The sequence below is a fragment of the Lepisosteus platostomus genome, chromosome 21 (genome assembly GCF_059453375.1).
Source record: "Lepisosteus platostomus isolate fLepPlt1 chromosome 21, fLepPlt1.hap1, whole genome shotgun sequence".
Classification (NCBI taxonomy): Eukaryota; Metazoa; Chordata; class Actinopteri; order Semionotiformes; family Lepisosteidae; genus Lepisosteus; species Lepisosteus platostomus.
Genome location: NC_142631.1, coordinates 4,595,043 through 4,614,389, shown reverse-complemented (window position 1 = coordinate 4,614,389; position 19,347 = coordinate 4,595,043). Strand labels below are relative to the sequence as shown.

The 19,347-nt window shown below is 40.5% G+C and overlaps 1 protein-coding gene across 8 annotated transcripts in view; it reads left to right on the top strand.

Annotated features, from left to right (window-relative positions):
- cdk5rap2 (CDK5 regulatory subunit associated protein 2) overlaps positions 1 to 19,347 on the top strand; it is a 49,754-nt gene that overhangs the window by 2,488 nt on the left and 27,919 nt on the right. For 2 of the 8 annotated variants that reach the window (XM_088615526.1, XM_088615530.1), the window contains exons 2-22: positions 450 to 520; positions 1,333 to 1,397; positions 3,816 to 3,926; positions 5,571 to 5,647; positions 6,029 to 6,152; positions 6,274 to 6,440; positions 7,030 to 7,192; positions 7,301 to 7,354; positions 10,832 to 10,966; positions 11,100 to 11,219; positions 12,207 to 12,299; positions 13,442 to 13,660; positions 13,801 to 13,971; positions 14,359 to 14,475; positions 15,291 to 15,428; positions 15,822 to 16,001; positions 16,690 to 16,884; positions 17,234 to 17,425; positions 17,764 to 17,896; positions 18,263 to 18,399; positions 18,832 to 18,948. In XM_088615526.1, the coding sequence (XP_088471652.1) occupies positions 450 to 520; positions 1,333 to 1,397; positions 3,816 to 3,926; positions 5,571 to 5,647; positions 6,029 to 6,152; positions 6,274 to 6,440; positions 7,030 to 7,192; positions 7,301 to 7,354; positions 10,832 to 10,966; positions 11,100 to 11,219; positions 12,207 to 12,299; positions 13,442 to 13,660; positions 13,801 to 13,971; positions 14,359 to 14,475; positions 15,291 to 15,428; positions 15,822 to 16,001; positions 16,690 to 16,884; positions 17,234 to 17,425; positions 17,764 to 17,896; positions 18,263 to 18,399; positions 18,832 to 18,948 (2,779 nt within the window). Of the gene's footprint in view, positions 1 to 32; positions 160 to 449; positions 521 to 1,332; positions 1,398 to 3,815; positions 3,927 to 5,570; positions 5,648 to 6,028; positions 6,153 to 6,273; positions 6,441 to 7,029; positions 7,193 to 7,300; positions 7,355 to 8,998; positions 10,391 to 10,831; positions 10,967 to 11,099; positions 11,220 to 12,206; positions 12,300 to 13,441; positions 13,661 to 13,800; positions 13,972 to 14,358; positions 14,476 to 15,290; positions 15,429 to 15,821; positions 16,002 to 16,689; positions 16,885 to 17,233; positions 17,426 to 17,763; positions 17,897 to 18,262; positions 18,400 to 18,831; positions 18,949 to 19,347 lie in introns of those variants that run through there. The other 6 variants (XM_088615529.1, XM_088615525.1, XM_088615528.1 and 3 more) reach the window with 6 other exon arrangements.

Sequence of the window (19,347 nt, the reverse complement as noted above, 5' to 3'; positions counted from 1 at the left end):
CTCACAAAGTATCCAGTTACCATGAAAACAGGATTTTAACACAATCATAACTCATCTTAAAGTCACATTAAACGGTCTGCTGTTGTTTTAAAAAAATATTTCTGTGAATGTGTCTGGAAAGGTAATCAGTCGAGACAAGAAATGCAGATCTTATAAAAAGTAGGTTTTAAAAAGTTTTTTGTTTATTGTGATTAGTGTAGAATTGATTTCAGATTGTTAGTCTATGTTATTGGATGTAATGTTTCTTTAGTTAGTTATTGATAAAAATTACCTTTACAGTGTTTCCTTTTTGTCTCATTTATTTAAGTTATATGAATCTTGCGAAGATCTTGCTAGAAAAAAAAACTAAATTTTTCCCTGATGCAAAATAGGAACTGAATCTAATTTACATTAAAAATAAAAAAATTACAATACAAATTCTTTTAACTACTGAATTTTGTTCTCCGTAGCACCAATATGTCTCGGATCCCCGAGGTAGAAGCTGTGGACCACAGTGAATATTTGATGGATCACGTTCCAGGTACAGATGTAAAATAACCTTTTAAAGGCTGGGTGAGATCTCTGAAATGATATCCTTTCACTCTTGTGAGGGACTCACTTATTATACACGAGGACTGATTCCAAATTTACCAACTGTAAGACTCAGTGGGGACTTCCAGAAATTTCTTCTGTTATTGCCTTAGAGCAAGGCTAAATTGTTGAAACATGTCTGACGCTATCAGGGTGATTCTTATAGCAGACATCTAGCATAAGTATCTGTAATAAGAAGTAAGTACAACTCTACAATTGAGTAAGGCTTATCAACCTATGTATTGTAAATTGGGCGGAGTGGTGGCTCTGTGGCTAAGGATCTGCGCCTGTGGCTGGAAGGTTGCTGGTTCAAATCCCGCAGCCGGCAGAGGAATCCTACTCCGTTGGGCCCCTGAGCAAGGCCCTTAACCCCAACTGCTCCAGGGGTGCCGTACAATGGCAGACCCTGCGCTCTGACCTCAGGCTCTCTCTCCCTGTCTGTGTGTCTGTGTGTCTCAGAGAGCAAGCTGGGGTATGTGAAAAGATCATTCCTAATGCAAGAAATTGTTAGATAATGGGTTTCAACTGAAATGCTGTTTGTGACGTGTTTTGGAAAGAGCAAGGTAGTTTAAACAAGTTGTAATTAGTGGGGCTATGAGTGTATTGCTGATTGTAGGCCATGTATATCAATATGCAAATTGTGCATTAGTGATTTTTGAAAATTAGAGTCTATGAAATGGCTTTTATGTGAAAATACATTACATTTTTATTATACTGTATTTGAGGCTTTTTTCATCTTTTTTTTTTCTCCCTCATTATCAGTGTCCACACTTCTGGGGGAGAAAATGTCACCCACCAAAGCTCGGACCATGAAAGAGTATGAAAACGTAAGCGAGACCACTGAACTCTTTGGTGTTGGATGTTCAAGGGAGAGCCGTGTTATTTTAAAAAATGTTGGGTTTGGCGCACCATTATATGAAAAAAAAGAGAAGTGGAGAAAGTAAAATTAAAAAGGAGGGTTTTTCTGTTTGTTGAAGGAAATTAACTTTGTGCCATAAAGGCTGTGTTCTATACAAAACTGTGTGGTAAGACTTCAGATTTAGTCCATCTTGAATCCATATTCCAACAGTCACAAATGATACAATTTGAACCTCTCTGACGGCTGATTTGCTTGCCAGGGGGGTGCTGTTTGTACCCAGTGGAAATCTACAGTCAAGTAGGGGTTTGTTCTTTTGCAGTTTTTGGGATGGGACGAGGTTTGGTCTGTTAAATTGCTTTGAGATTCCTATGGTCTGTAGCTGAAGTTAGGCTCTTCATGCAGGGCCTTGCCATGTACACTGAAAGATCACAACTGTTACGTACTGTAGCTGAAGACTCCAGAATTAGCTTGTTTGTATAGTATTGGACTGTCCTTGTAGGTTTTCACACTTCAAACATTATTGAGCTCTTTCAATATAATGAAAAACTAGTAGATTTAATAGGGTAATGTTACGTCAGTAATGTCTCATGACTGAATTTACGAGTGTGCATTTTTCATTGTGAAGGAGTGGTTTGAATTAGTTCCTGTAGTTGTTCTGTTTTTGGCCAGCTGACTGCTTATTAATTAATTGATGTGGGTGCTCATGTGCCATTTGCTTCCTCCTCAAACAGGATCAGGTGTGTGGCAATTAACCAGGCCGTGGTGTCTCATTAGAGCTGATATGCATATTTAATCCGAAATTCTTTTCTCTGAAAAAGCGGAGAATGAAAATCAGGCGCCCGAATGCAGTCAGCCACATTCAGAAAGCATCTCAGATGAGACCGGCCTCCGCATTCCTTGTGGTAGACTGGCGTCTTGCCAAGAGAAATAAATTTAGCATTTAGTGGTAGAATTTTTTGGACACCATTACCTTAAAATGACTCCAAAGAGCAGCGTTAGTCATATGTTAGAGGCATACTGCTACTTCTAGAATACAGTTATTTATTTAAAATAGATCATCAGGCTTCTGGTCTAGGAGTCAGAAGCACGCCGCGTTTTCAAGTGGATCCATATGTTCGGAAACTTGTAGTATTTATTAGTGATTGGAATGGTTTCAGAGAGATCTTGTTGGTGGCCTGCTGAATAGTTTGGCTGCATCCAATTATACGCCTTCTTGGACCCTCCTTGCTTGTATAGCAATGATGTGTTTTCTTCCTGAAGATTTTGCCTCAGGAGCCTACCTAATGCAAGCCTTTCTTTGTACCATTTCAGGCAACTTTCTGAAGAAAACGTGCTAAACGGTTAATCATTTTAGTAAGACTGTTATAGCAGCCAAATGATGTGCTGTGTTTGTTGTGTGTTCTTTTTAGATCAGTTGAGATAATAGTTTGTCAAGGTTGTAAGGTGCCTGTGGAATCTCAGACCAGTTTCTAGCCTCTTTCCACATCTCCGTCCCCATTGCTTGTGGACAGAGAATCTGGGACACAGTAGGCCCCAGTGGTTACATGTGCAAACAGAATTGTCACTACTGATTGCGTAATACTGCCTCTGGCAGCACAGCAGTTCTGTTGATTGACCTCACCCTTCCCCCAGCTGCAGTTCTGTAGTCCATGGAAATGTTACAGCCTGTGCCGAATCCCAGGGCAATCGGCAAATGGTGCACCGGACATTATTAATGTGTGGATGGTCTTGCAGTCCTCCATAGAGGGAAAAAAAAACTAATCTGACGTTTATAACTTATGTATAGTTAATTTATTATAGTTTTCGTGTGCTCTTCCCTTGCTCACCTTTCACTGCTCCTAACGTTTGTCAGTTTCACATTTTCTCAAATTATCGTTGTGTGCAGCTCCATTTCACAACCTGTTTTAAGGAAGTTTGCAAAAGAAGTAGTGTATTTCGCAGTATGACGTAAGTGAGACGTGTACACAAAAAATGCAGTGCCAGATGTTAGATTTTTAAAGGGATGGGGTTTGTATGGTTGGTGTTCCTTTCAGTTTGCCTGTATTCTGCAACTTTTCCTTAAGTGCTTACATTTTGTCTGCACTCTCACTAGGAATATGTTCTTTATCCTAATAAAAAGTGTCTTTTAAATCCATTAAATATTTTCAGTACCGGGCATCAGCTGAATTCTTTTATGAGAATATTCATGTAAGAAAATGAAGTTGCATTTCAAGAGAAATATCTTTGAAAGAAACTGCCCATTGGGTGCACATGGGGTACACAAACCCTTCTTTTTCTCGAAACCAGCATAAAATGAGAACCTGAGACTAATATCTACAGTTTTCATTCTTAGTTCACAAATACAGTGACATCTGACCTGATATTCTCCAAATGACGTGTCTTGTAGCAAATCACTGATCTGAAGAAAGAAAATTTCAATCTTAAGCTCCGCATCTACTTCATGGAAGAGCGCATGCAACAGAAGTTTGATGATTCCAGTGAAGATATCTACAAGACGGTGAGCTACTGCCATCACTGCTTCTGTTGTCTAATGATTGAAATGTCTCTTTGGATTTTTTGTTCTGAAAAATGCCGATTTGAAATGGCACTTGGAACAAATAGTTTTACATAGGACTCGCAGCTATTTTGCACGGAAGCTTATTAGCACCACGGAGAAAAAAAAACTTGTTTATTCGAGAAAATGATTAAACACAATAGTTAATTTGTGAACAACGTAGCCTGCTGTATTGATGCTGTACATGGCATTGTACTGTATGTGCAATGATATTGTCCCACGCAAAGTAGAATATCGTCACACTCCTTTTTTTGGGAAAAAAAATCATCTAAAGGAGCGCGTGTTCACATGAAGTACAGCATCGTGGCCGTATGCATTCTCAGGTTAAACACGTGTTGTAGAAGTAGAAGTGACATGACTTTCCAAACGTATGTTCTTCTTGATATGAAGCAGCAGAAACCTGTCATATACATAGGTTTTTGCCTGCTCTTCAAAAATAGACTGGAATGCATAACACCAACTGTTATATGTTACTGTTTGTAACAGTAAACGGCAAGACAACAACGTACAAACTGTGTAACGGGTTGTGTGCCGTCCTGGAATTCTTGGTGTTTGGCATTACCCTATCTCTTTACATTCATGTCTGTGCAACCGGACACACAAATACTGTAACTTCTCCCTTCAAAATACACCTTTCCTTGCATTTTTCTGTGGGATTCCAAATTCAAAAGCATTTGATGTCAGCATACTGTAGTCTAAAAGCTTTTGTGGATTTAACGATTGACTAACAATAACGGTAAGCCAACAACTAGGTATTATGTCTGACTGTCAGGTCATCGTAAATGTATTCCATTCAATGTTTAAAGAGTCGGCAAACACGCATGTATAGTACGTGTTTTTGCAGTTTCATAAGACTAGTATACGGTTGGTGTCATTTCTACTTGTCAGAGAAATGGCAACAAACACATGCGTTTAACCTGGAGATGCATACTGACACGGTGTTTTACTTCATGTATACAAAAAACGGAACACATGCTCCTCTAGATGATTTTTTTCCCAAAAAAGAGGAGTGTGACGATATTCTACTGTTGTTAAAGTCAATGGTACTTTTTTTCTCCGTGGCGCTAATAAGGTTCTGTGATTCTGTTCATTTCCTGGGTTTTATTGTAGAGAGAGATGCTTTCTATATGGAGTTTGAATCTTCTTTTATTTGCTTTCTCTGGGTGCTTTGGTTTCCTTCTACCTTCCAAAGAAATAATGGCTTGTTTGGTATCCCAGAATCATTCCACTGTGGTTCTCTGTGTGCCCATTATGTGGCATCTCATCGGAAACACAGTCCTCCCTTTACCCTGCACAGCCACAGCCCTTACAAGAAATAAGCAGCTATGTTATAATGAATGGAGACACTGGACCCTTTTAATCACTGCTAATTTAAGCTATTTTTTGACTGTCCATTTAAATGGCCATCATAGCCTTTTTATAATGTAGTATGATGGTTAATATCTTTGCCTATGTACTCCAAAATTGAGATTTAATGTCTTTGTCTCAGCTGCACTTTTTTTTTTCAGATTCAATATCAATTGCCGGAGTTCCTTTTTTCTTCTTTGTCCTGCAATAAAACAAATATTCTGTTTCTTTCTGCCTCAGAATATTGAACTGAAAGTGGAGGTGGAAAGCCTGAAACGTGACCTCCAGGAGAAGCAGGCACTGCTGGTCACTGCATCGTAAGTGTCCAGATGCGTTGTTGTGGGCTAAGGAACATCTGTCTTTATTGTCTGAATCGTAGAAAACGGCTTCTTTCATTTCACTTAAATCGTGGGCGCTTTGTAGTCAGTATAGGGGTGGGTAGTGAAGCTGCATTTCATTGCATGTGGAAATGCAAAAGAAAAAAAAAGTGCTCTCTCACCTTTGTAAAGAAGATAGTAAAACACAAACACTTTGCCTCAGCTGGGGGGCATCTTCATCTTTCCCCTCACATATTTTTAAACTGAAAACCGTCTCGTTGAGATATCCTTATGCGCTGTTTTAGATGTTCTCATTTCTGGGTTTGCTCGACGTTTGCTTTATGAGGCAGCCCTTGCTGAAGCGTACCTTGTGTTGCACAGGAAAGCTGTGGAAAGCCTGGCTGGGAACGGCAGTGGCGAGATCCGCCGTGTCAAAGAGCTGGCAGTGAAGGAGGTGGAGCAGCTCAAGGATTTCTTTGGCAAGAAGATTGAACGCCTGGAAGAGGTGCTTGTTTGTCATCGACGAGATGCTAGACGCATCTGTGAGAGGCCTGGTTAGGCTTTGCCATCAAGCCTGCTGTTTCCCTGTAACTGACCATGTCGTGCTCATTTTTCCCCCTGGACAGGAGCTTAAAGCCGCCCAAGATGAGGTTGAAAAAATGGCTGCCATCGCTGAACAAGAGAAAGTCCAGAACATGGATATGGAGAAACGCTTATTGGCCTTTAGCATTTCAGCTCCTTTGGGATCTCTCCCAAGTCAGGATATGCAAAAGCGCTTGGAGGAAAAAGAAAGGTATGTTTTACCTTACCTTTACCTTTAAATGATTGCATTTCAGAACAAATCTTTATATTTTAAAAGGAGCCAGATGAAGAATACAACCCTCTTCTCGTTTAACAGAAGCATCAGTTCGGTGGTTAAATTCAAAGATGATTTACACTTACACAACAGTACACTTTTCCTGTGATTGTAATGTATTCTTTTTTAGCTGAATAATTAAAAACAACTCTGGTTTCTGTTTCCTGGATATGCATCGCCTGAGCAGTGCTGGGTTTTGGTTTTGCTCTGGATTCTTACCCTAAGGTTAATGAACTGGCGATGAAACGTTGACTGCAATAAAATATATTTTATAACCTACACTTTTGTTCATTATAATAAAATATTTTACTAATAAGAGAGTTATCCTTATTTTTAAAACCGTTTTTTTGTTTTCCGTCTTGCAGCTTCACAGTCAATACAAAATGGTCGCCAAAAAGTATTAGTATATACATTAAATGCAGAAAACAGGCAAAGAGTTTTGATTCCTTTTGTTTCGTAGTTGTTGAATGCATGAACAAGCAAAATAAATGCTGTCCAAAGCTGCTAAAATTCTTTTTCTGTACAGGGTTATTGAACAGTTAAGCATTTCCCTGCAAAATAAGGATGCCGTTATCGAGCAGCTCCAAAGCAACAGAACTCCTTTGCAGGACAGGTGTGACACCTCAGCCGTTGAGAAAATGGGTAATGATCTTTCTGCTGCTCTGCGTAAAAAGGATGAGGAATTGGAGGTAAGAGAATCTATACAGGAGTCCGATGGAGTGAGGGGAGGTATAAATATTATGAAAAATTGCAGAAAAACCTGCGGTCTGCTCAATGGATGTGTTGTCTTTTTTCAGGCGCTAAGAAATGAACTTGGGAAGGGGAAGGTCAGATTGGAAAAAGAGATGGAGGTATGTTTTGATTTTTTTTGTTAATTCAGATTGGTTGAAATAGTTTTGATAGAATTGTACACTTTATAAAGCATAATGTAACGAAAAAAACAGCTTAAATGTCCATCTGTAATTTATTTCTGCACACATGTATTTAAGAAGATGGTTGCTGTGCTGTGCATCTGAGTGTACTATACAAATGGACTGGCTTGGTTTTCAGAAGAATGGTTTAATGAGAGATGGACATGTTTTTTGCAGTTCAATGTTCATACTGAAGTACACACTTTCACAGAAAACTCAAATGGGCTTTCACTTTGGTTGCTGGTGGAGCATTGTAGATCTTTACAGTGGGTGCATTGTGGTAGAAATAATGTGCCTTCAGGGCATGACTGTCTGCAGTCATCCTTTTTGTTACTTGTCTTTGTACATTTTTCTGGTTTAGTTTTATTCCAGATGATGTGTATGCAATCGAAGAAATCATGCCATAATTGGCCTTTTATAATCTCAGGCAAGATTTGGGAGAAATCTGGAAAGAAAGATTCCTGGATTTTAAAAAAGCAGATTGTCTGGTCATAATTTTTGTACTTCGTAAAATCTTTATGTGATTCTTCTATCTTTTGTGGATAGAATCTTTGCTAAATATCGTGTGGTACCTTTGCTAAATACCTTGCTAGGATAGCACTGGGGTTTTCCATATAAACTCAGCAACGTTACCTTGTAATGCATAATTCCACCCAACAGATAAAACTCAGCCTGAAGGACCATATAAATTTGACACTGACAGGTATTTCTTTAAAGAGAACAGGCGTTTAAATATTATTTGACAAAGACTCACAGGCAATAAGTCTCATCCTTTGCTATTTTTCTGAATCCGAAAAGCAGATGTTTTATCTGGCTGAATTAATTAAAAGTGATGAGGTTTATTTAATCTGTAGGTGATGGGATTTCACTTCCATTTTGTCAGAGCAAGTGCTTGTTAGGCTGGCTAATCTTAATCTGTAAAGTCCCCTGCAGTCTTCCAAACGCTCGTTGGAACTGTAAACGCAGGAGGACGGGTCACGGAAGCATTTCCGAAAATTCCCTCTAGAAAAGAAAATCCCTTGTAAAATTTCTTGTCGCTTTACGAACGAGTTGTATCATATTGGTACAATTGATACAACAATGCAAATATGATGAGCTGGATCTTGATGGTTGTTTTACTTAAATCTTATCTGTGAAGATGCTGTTGCTCTGCAATGATAAGGGCACTTGATTGAATCAGGGGGGGACAGTGTTACAGAGGAAAGACGGAAGGAATTTGTTTTGCATCTGTAACTGACAGGAAGTGGTTTTGCTGTAGTTATGCAGATGTGCTCAGAAAGAGTTTTTTTTCCAAGATGAATTTGCTTGAGGCTGATGGAGCCTGTTCACAGCATTTCTAAATGAAAGACTAAAATGTTTATGCCAACTGTTGAAATTCCCCACGGCATTTTTTATAGCACTGGATGCAGGCTGCAGTGCAGAAAGGCTGCCTCGTTCCTTTACTTTGTCTTCTCTCTGTCTGGACGTTTAACATGGACAGCTGGTGGCAGCAAACGCAGACGTGCTTGTGGCTTTAATCCTCAAGCCGAAATCAGATTTGAGCAGGACAGCCGAGGTGGCTTCTAAAATGGGGCAGCTTGCAGGATGATAAACAATCGTACTAGATAAGTCCTTCGGCTTGTTTTGGTATTCTCAGATTTACTGAGGATACCTTAACTTTCTTGAGGGGTTTTACAGGGTGTTTTTCTGTTGTTTGTTAGCCCGTGATTATATAAGCTCGTGTGGAAGTGCGGATCATGCTTGTCTTGGGGGGATTTGATGTGACTGTGTGCTCCCAGGGAATGAGGATGGATTACAGGATTTCTTTCTTGGCTTACTCGCCGCAAGCACCTTTAGTTTTTCCCCCCTGTTGTGAGAAGCAACACTGAACCCCATGGCAGGGCCATTGAGGGTTAAGAAGAGAGAAGAAGTACAGGTCCTCAAGGTGTTTTTTTGAACGGGGCGATGAGGGATCCGTGTCGCGTCTGTGGGAGCGAGCTGCGAGGGAATCAGTGCCGCTGGATTTTCAGTCCCTCCGGCAAGAGGAACCTGCAGGTGATCCTGTCGTACGTCCTGGGGGCGGCACTGACCCGCGATGGCCGGGGGGAGTTCCTGTGCAGCAAGTGCGTCTTCATGCTGGAGAAGGTGGTCAGTTTCGACGTGGCCATCGGCGAGCTGCAGGCAGCGCACGGCGCCGGGGTGCAGCAGCTGCTCGCCGAGAGGGACGCCCTGTCCCAGTGCATCTTCCACATCTACCGCCGCCACAACCCCAGGCCGGAGGGGAGCGGAGGAGAGCGTCTTTCACTGGCGGCAGGTGATGGAGGGATTCCTGAAGAGGCCTCTTCAGAAACCGAGAGCGTTTTCTCCGCGGCTCATTCCAGAGAACCTGTCTCGGCAGGGAGCCGCATGAGAAGATGCACGCGTCACGACGCGCTGCAGGCTTGCGATCCGCCTCGTAACGCAGCGTGTCCTTCCTCCACACGGTCGGGCTGTGACAGCTTTTTAAAAAATGCCTATCTGAAGCCAGGGCGAAGTCGATCCCAAAGCATGTACCTGGATTTAATCCACAGAAGGTGCAGCACATCCAGTGCGCTACGCAACCGGTCTGCCTCTCTCCACTCTTTGTACCCAGACTTCATGAAGTCGGATTCCCACTCTGGGTCCTGCTCTTTGCTCAGCATTACAGCTGTGAGATGCAGTGGTGGTGATGGATTTGACTCTCGTCTTTCTGATTTGAGGGGCACCTCTTCAAGTAATGCGCCATTTGTCCGTGATGTGCTTAAGATGCTCAGGAGCATTCAGAATAAGCCCATCTCAATAGTGCCAAAAAGTAAGATCCCCATTCTGTCAAAATATGTCTCCAGACGTCCAGCATCAGGCTGCAGTTACGCACATAGCAGGGCATCGTCAAAAACGAGACAGGAGTCTGGCGAATGGAAATCTTTACAGGACCTTATAGATGATTTTAATGATGACTATACACCGTTGAAAGTTGAGGTAATCTGCTTAAAATAATGCCGTAACATTCTGAGCTGAAAGATCAGACTGGGACTTGTTTATGTTAAGAAATGTCTCAAAAGTTGCATTGCTTGTAACCTATTAAATTGCATTTTGTTGCATGGTTGTGTGCTCGTTATGTGTTATATATTTTGTTAAAAATCAATTAAATAGACAAATGTTTCCTTTGAAGGGATATTATAATTATACTGTTGCTGTAGAAAATGTATCATCTGTCTTCGTAAAAAAAAACACATTTTCTTTTTCTCACATCATAATATTCTGATTTAATCTAAATCTCTTACGTTTTGACTAGCAAAGCAGCAAGATATTTAGCTCTGGTGGGGGGGGAAGGTGAATTCAGAGCATTTTTGTTACTTTCTTTCTGAAACAAATGCTAGTTATAGTTTAACTTTATTTTTGGCACTCGTTTTTTCCTAGAGCTTCGTTGAGAGACAGAATGAAGTGGCAAAATTGCTAGAAGTCACTCAGCAACTGACAGAAGAACTGAGCGGAGCCAGGGAAATCATCCACAGCCAGAAGAAGAGACTGGAAGAAGTGGACGAGGAAACTAAGGTGCAGCTTCTAAGTGGATCTGTAAAATTCTGGGACTGTAGGCTTGTAGTTTGCCCTCCATTTGGTTTGTTTCAATTAAGAGCTGTAAGTGCTGTTATTTTACTGCAGCCTTGAATTACTCTCTCCTCTTCAGGCTCTCAGTGGCAGACTTGAAGAGCAGGAAAATAATCTGGCCTCGGAGAGAAAAAACACCTTGAAACGAGATAAAACCATCCAAGGCCTTAGTCTCGCCCTGAAAGAGAAGGATAAGGAGGTGAGTCCCAAGAGCATACAGAAACATTGACATTGTCCTCTGCTGCTCAGAATTATGTGCTGTGCTGATTCCTATAAGATTTCCAAGAGAAAGGCACAACAAATGTATGATTTGTGTAGCTCAAGTTCCACAATTGACCATCCAAAGAAAATGATTCCTGCAAGATATTTATAAAACCACTGCTTCAGAAATGTGAGAAATGCTATGCACTCATTCCCTGTGTATGATTTAATCTGCTGCACAAGCCAGTTATTGGAGCTACTCTAGCTTCTACACGTGATTTTTGTTTCGCAAAAGATATGTGAGTGGATTTCATTTCAGCGTTGCGTAAAGACATCATGCAGTAACCCTGAGTAGTAATCCGATCATTGATCAGGCTCTGCCCACAGTGCTGGGAGATACTCTTAATGTGCCGCTGCCACCAGGTGGCAGCGCAGAGTGTTGTTGAGCTATGCTGATGGCATTGATGACTTGGCCCCACACATCTTCTATTGTACAGTGTGGTCTTGCATTTTCCCATTGAAAATTAGCATTTCTGGATCGGCAACAGATTTTTAAAATTTTATCTCTACTCACATTATGAACACTGATCCATGGCATTCTTATGAGATCACATGACTTGAATTCATTATTTTGTTATCCCCAGGAACTGTAGTACTTGGACAAAAATTTAGTACTTGGTTATTAATTCAATTTGTGATTTATTGATGTAAAACTGAATGCTGCTGAAGTTTTCTCTAAATTACAAATAACAGTATACTGTTGCATGCATCATTGAATGTTAAGATAATGTATATTGAGAGATATTAAAAATGCATCAAATGCTATTGGTTCCAATACTCAACAATTATATTTTTCATTTCCCAGTATATGCTCTTAACAATGAAGCATTTTGTGCACTCCTAATAAGGTTTGATCTTTCATGTATCATTTGTGTTTTCAACTCAGGAAGAATGACGGTGTCTGTCTTCTCTTCCTCTCTGATAGATTGAAGAGCTTTACCACCAAATTGAGGACCGAGATGAGGCCTTAGCAAAGGCGCGAGAGGCAGCACGAAAGGCACAAATGCAAAAATACCAGGTATGGAAAACGCAAAGGTACCAGATATGACAGCATTTCTGTTCTTGATCTCTTTTCATTCTGCCTGTATTCAGTTGTTTTACTCACGGGTAAACAACTCATTATGGTACGATAACAGTGCGGCAAGAAAATAGTATTCTGAACACATGCAGCATGCCTAGAGAATGTGTACTACAGATAACTGCACAATTACATACACTACATTACATCAACTACATACGAGGAACATTCAAAACAATAATAATAATTCTGTCTAAATGAATGTTCCGCTGTATGATGATATCGATATGCAGAGAGATGTGACGGGTCATGCACCGTATGACTTACATGCCCCCCGCTGCCTGCCCTTGGTGTAATGAATCAATCAGATGGGCTGTTCTTGTTTTTAAACCTCTTGCTGTTTCATTGCCCAGGTCTTCATTAGACCCTAGTGTGAAGTATGTGAACAGTGAGCTGAGCTCTAGATTTGTAACAGGAATGTTGAGGGCTCCAGCGCCAGGTTCCAAAATGTCATCTTTGCTCGTTATCCTTGAGCAAGATCCTTTACTCACATTGTTGACCTGGTATTCTTGGCTGTTATTGGAAATGGGGAATTTGTTTTCATTTAACCTATTGGGTTCATTAAAGGTTATTATTAAATCAGGGGTATTTGCAGACAGGGTTCCCCACGGTGATGGAAATCCTGGAAAAGTTATGGAAAATGACATTTCCCTTTCTAGACCTGAAAAATGATCAAATATCCATTAAGTTTTGGAAAAGCCATGGAGTTTTTTTTATTTATTATAATGGCTGTATCATGTAACTTTGTTCATAAGTTAGCAAACTTTTAAAAAGAGGCTGCGGCGTGCCGTTGCTAGCATTACACATGATAGTGTCGCGTCAGACCCCTCTTGCTGGAATTTTATAGTGAGCCGTAAGCTTGCCTAGCGCCCATGCCGGGTAAATGTGTTTTCAGTGACCTCTGGCTAGCAGATGGAAGAATACAAGGTCTGGCTCCAAACGGATGAAGACCCAGGATGTGCGAGATGTAATTTATGTAGGAAAAGAAGTTATGGGAAAAGTCACGGAAACGTTTGGGGAATTTTGTTGGTAAAAATGAGTGGGAATCCTGGGGCGCATTGCTGATTATTATGTCTTTCCAGGGAGTCGAGGAGCATCAGAACCTGCTGACGGAGAAGGAGGCGGAGCTGGTGGAGCTCCTGGCGGAGCACCACGCCAAGGTGGCCGAGAACCAGAAGCTGCAGAGAGCCCTGGGCCGACGGGAGCAGGAGCTTAGTGACCTCCAGCAGGCAAAAGAGCAACTGGAGGGGGAGCTGGAGGACCTGCAGCAGCAGAAGAACAAGGGGGACAAGGCCATTAATGTGAGTGCGACAGCCGGTGTGCTCCCAGTACCCGATGCGCAGGAGGGATTTGGGTGGCTCTAAAGGACTGCAGAGGTGCAGAATGCTTCCCGATTGATCGTCAGCAGGTTGAAGAGCGCTGAAAGCCTTTTCGCTTGCAGGATTTGCAGAACCAGCTGAAGAAGCTGAAGGGGGAGGTGGCTGAGAAGGAGCGGGCCTTGGATCAGCAGTACCAGGCGCTCTTGAGCGAGAGCAAGCAGAAAGCCCAAAGTCTCGAACTCACCATCAAGCGCCTCACCAGCAGCCTCAGTGAAAAAGATCAGCTGCTACAGGTGGGGTGACCAGCTCTCCTGTACCTTTTCATCTTGTGTTTGGAAACATTTCTTTACCTCAAGGTTTCCGAGACCCTCAAAGTACCTGAGAATACTTGCTTTTCTGTCTTCAAGTATAGAACACAATAAAAGTACTGTGCACTTTTATGAAACACTTGATTGGGATAACTGTAATTTTTATTTTAGTACTGTCATAGCCAGGGTTCAGTGGGCATTAAATTCATGCATGTGTAAATATAATCTTAAAAGCTAAGATTTACATTTGAAGTCTTAAAAACTAGTTCATGAAGAAGAATACGGATAGTCTGTTTTGCTTTGTGAGCAACTCATTTAAGTGGGCAGTTTAGTTTTAATGTGAATTAAAGGATAGTGTTTTTGTGTCGTCAGGAGTACATGAACATGACAAAGGACTCAGATGAGGACAGAAGCCGTAGTCCTGATGGGAGAGATGCCATGCTGGCAAAATTAAGAGAGAGGCTAAAAGAAAAGGAAAAGGCACTTGAGGTACAGTTTATTACTCCTGGGGAAAAACTAAGGTTCCTGCTGAAAGAGGTGTTAGTGGGGCCGGCAGGGGGCGCTCACCCTGCAGTCTGTGTGGGTCCTAGTGCCCCAGTATAGTGACGGGGACACTATACTGTAAAAAAGGCGCCGTCCTTCGGATGAGACATAAGACCGAGGTCCTGACTCTCTGTGGTCATAAAAAATCACAGGGCGTTTCTCGAAAAGAGTAGGGGTTTAACCCCAGTGTCCTGGCCAAAATTCCCATTGACCCTTACCAATCATGGCCTCCTAATAATCCCCCTCTATGAATTGGCTTCATTACTGTGCTCTCCTCCCCACTGATAGCTAATGTGTGGGGAGTGTACTGGCGCACTATGGCTGCTGTCGCATCATCCAGGTGGGGCTGCACACTGGTGGTGGTGGAGGGGATCCCCATTACCTTTAAAGTGCTTTGAGTGGAGTGTCCAGAAAAGCGCTATATAAGTGTAAACTATTATTATTATTATTATTATTATTATTATTATTATTATTTTTATACATCAGCAGTGATAAGGATCACTGGATGCTTTCTTTTAAACATGTACATTTTGCAAGAACAGTGTAGCATATCGCTGCCTTCTTCATCCTTCTGTTGTTACTCCTCTACATGGAATGGAGAACTAATTCATTTGTTTAATAGAAGCGTGGAAAATGCAGAAAGCTGATCTTGAAAGACTGCTTTGGAGGCCACTGTTTTCTGAAGAACAGTGTTGTTAATATCTGTATAAGATATTTTATGGATAACCTTTTTTAGTTAGTGTTTTCTTTTTTTTTTCTAGGAAGCTATAGATGAGAAATTTGCTGCCATAGATGAAAAAGACAATGAGGTCCGTCAGCTCCACCTGTCTCTGCGCGAAAAGGAAAGAGACCTAGAGAGGCTCAGCAACCTGCTTTCTCACAACGAAGAAACTATCAATGTAAGTTGGGCGTTTAGTAGTAGAGAGGAAAAGTCTCTGTGGAAGGTGGAAACATGTCATATTTTCTATGCATTTTTTTAAAGACACTTTTTAGACTGTAATTTTCATTTAAGGCATATAATTGTAAAGTCACATATAGTCTGTTACACTTCTCACTGTACTGATTGTATTGTATGTATTGTATTATTATTATTGTATCATTCGTTACACTGTTGCTGTGTTAAGCTGCTGTTGCACTGCAATTTCAATCACGAATCAATAAAGTATCTATCTATCTTTTAAGAAAATAAAACAGGGAAGTTCCTAATCCATCAATAATAATAAAAAAGAGTTTTATGACATGTTTGCTTTTTTTATATTCGATATTATGTTGCTCTCTCTCTCTCGCCTTAGAGTCTCGATAGCATAATCAAAGAAAAAGATGGAGAGCTGCAGCACTTGGCAAACACCCTTAAAAACCATCAACGGGTGAAGCAGGAGCTGGAGGAGAACTGGGCTCGTGCACTGAGAGAGAAAGATGCCATAATCTCCCAGCTGCAGCAGTCCCTAGCGAGCAAGACCAAAGATCTGGAGGTGCATCATCCTTATACTACAGAAGGGCAACACTAGTTTCTGAAGTTTAGGCTGCAACCTACTTAAACAACAGTAATTGGTTATATTATTCTATATAATTTTGGAACTTTCCCTAAAAGAGAGGAAAAGGGATTTATCTTGTTAGTATACAAAAAAGTTTGCTCCTTTGGTTTCATCACGATACTTTTTTCAAACACTGCAAAGTGCGTTATGTAACAGACAAATAAGTACTAGAACCCGAGATGAAGTTTGAGTAACTGAGTTTATTGCACGCAAGGAACAATAAGACCAAAGTATTGTTCGAAATATAGGTGCAAAACTTCCAGTTTATATAGCAAATTTCCCTCACTTCTGACCCAAATTGTTACCATAATAATGGGAGGCCACCTATGTTTGGACATTCCCAAGACCTTGAACACTTTTAATGGTCGGTTTTATCTTTCCTTAGTTAGGGGGGGATCTTTATCTTGCACTCGGAATTTCATGTCAATTAACTCCTGTCCCGCCATAACTCAAAGATGCCTAAACATGGAATGTCTTGTGTTACAAGACGTCTTTGTGCAGAAGGAAATCAGTTAACCCTTTTTCACATCTTATATCTTTCTTCATGACCAATGCCAACATGTAATTGTCTTCATCTGCATTAAAGCCTTAAGCTGTCCTGAGCCGTTTCTTCATTGCCTTTCAGGAAATGGCTGAAACTCTTCTAAGCCAAACCCGCAGCAATGCCAGGGACCTGGCGGAGCAGTTGACCCAACGTCTGAAAGTGACTGAGGCCATGCTGGCCGAGGCAATTAAAGACAAGGAGCGGCTGGTGTCCGAGAATAAAAATGTAGTGGAAGAGCTTTTGGCCACCATCGGCAGCAAAGATCAACTGTTTAAAGTAAAGAAACCTGCTTTAATTTGTGTTGCCTTTTAAGTTTTATTTTCCTTATCTGTATTGTTTTGATCATACCGAGTTAATTGCGGTCCTCGATTTGAAGTGTGCTGAGTTACATTTGAATGCAAGCTTCCGATGTTTGTAGGACTTGCAGATCTAAATATTGTTTGGGTTTTCTGAAGTTGTCCATAAGATCTTTAAACAAATGTTCTGGAATCAGACTTTTAAAACAGGATTTTGCTTTTAAATATTATTGGAAGCGCAGACGCAAAGTGTTGTTCTTCGAATCAGTGTAGGCATGCGCAAAAACAGTCATGAGGGGGTTTTGTGTAAATTGCTCTTTGTTATACAGGAGTGTGCCGAACATTATAACCGCTCCCTGTCTGAACGCAATCTGGAGATACAGGAACTGAGGAGGCAGCTTTCGGAAGAGAAACACAAGCTGTCGAATGCTGAAAAGCAGAGTTCAGCAGTGACACAAGAGACGTACTTGGAGATGGCTGAGCTCAAGGTCCAGTTGACCGAAAAGGATACAATTATAAATGTGAGTTTCAAGCTCTGTCCGAAGTACTTATTCAGCTCTCAATTTGAGCTTATTTAGCTTTCCATTTGTTCATCCACAGAGTTTCCATGTAAATCATGAAATAAATGAGAAATTTCCTAACAATATTCAAACAAAGCATCTATCAGCCTAAACAATTTTGCTTCAGGTATTTTATTGCACTCTTTTATCTTGTATAATAATGAAGCATTTTGCCTGTCATTTTATATGTGCATGTCAGAATTCTGCAGTTCCCTAAAGTACCTTGTATATTTACTAAATAGTTTTTCATGTTATTGTTTTATCCGTCTGTGAAACTAATATCATTTAATATCAATCAGAAACTGGTAGAGAGCGGACAGGAGAGAGATAAATTCTTGGCTCAGCTAAAACTGAAGGAGACCTCTGGACCTCAAGTCCTAGAGCTCAAGCAGACCATAGAGGTGTTACAGGAACGGTTGGAGGAGACAGAGGGTAGGTATTGTAGCCACACTTTGTGTTTTACCCACTTAATAGTTTACTGAAAGAGTGCATATACATTAAAAATAAATGCAAAACTAAACCTTTAAATCTTTGAACAAGGAAAAATGGAAGAATCATGTAGTGGAATCCTGAAATATTTCGGTATTCTGCACCACTAAATTATTCACAGTGCGGAGTCATTTAAATGTAGCTTTTTCTTGTTCTTTAAATTTGCACTTTGCCATGTCATTTGTCTCTCATGTTGGGTTTCATCTAGGAAGCTGATCTTTTGAGTGACAGGCAACCAGCAAGGCACACAAAATGTATGAAACCAAAACAAGATGGGTTTCTCTTATTGTTTTTTTGGTACTGTTCTAGCTGAGCTCGCAAAGACGAATGAAGGAAGCACTGGAAAAATCCCTGTTATTAAAAAGACCGCTGTTGCCTTGAAGAAGGAACTGGCCCAGAAAACAGAGACCCTAAACAAAGCTTTAAAGAAGGAAAATGACTTAAGGGTATGTATTCAAGAGACATCCGGAGAGAGATTAATTCCAGTCTGTTGCTTCAGTTTATGCTTTAAAAGAAAAAAAGCAAAATATGTTTATTTAATGCAAAATAAGTGCTCTGTGTTTTAAGGTTAAATTAAGGTCTGATTACCGCCAGGTAAAATGCATATCCATTAATGACAAATGACGTTTGGTGAACTTTGCAGAGAAACAAGATCAAAGGGTTTTTGCTTATTTTTATTTTTAGACTTAAATAATGAGCTATATAGACCTGCAGGAATATTAATTACTAGGGAATTTAAGTTGTGTGGAATGAATTCTCTTGCTGAAATAGTATTTTTACTTAGCTACATAAAGTGCTTGTTAAAAAGCTATAATTAATTGCATAAATAAACAAAGTGTAAAATGATGCAAATGCTATACAATTCAATTTTTCCTCAGATCGAACTGGCTGAGCTTCGCTCCACGCTGACTGATCTGGAGAACCGCATTGAGGCTCAAGCTGCCCACATTGAGTCTCTTACCACGACTTTGGAAGTGAAAGACGAAATCATTTTGGTAATAATATCCCCTGACATGCTGGGAAAAGCATGGATTAACACTTGCCTTAGAGAAGATGTTGGAAATCTATCTTGGCTTTTCTGTTATGGAAATGTTTTTAAAAAATGTGGTTTAAATCTTCCAAGTTGTATTTTTTGAATACTTAAGATCAGGAAGTGTTGACTTAAGCCTTACTTTCTGAATTCCTAGCAAGTCAATCATTAGGCTACACTTGAACAGAGAATATGTAATTACTTAGCTGACATTTAACAGCACAATCAGCTCAAACTCCTTAGGTTTCACAGGTTTTATACCTTTAGGTGTTGACACAGATGAGTTTTCTGGGATTAGCATTTCAATAAATGTACAGTAGTGTGTTATATTCTTCAGGCTTGGGCTCCTGTCCATGGAGTTAGG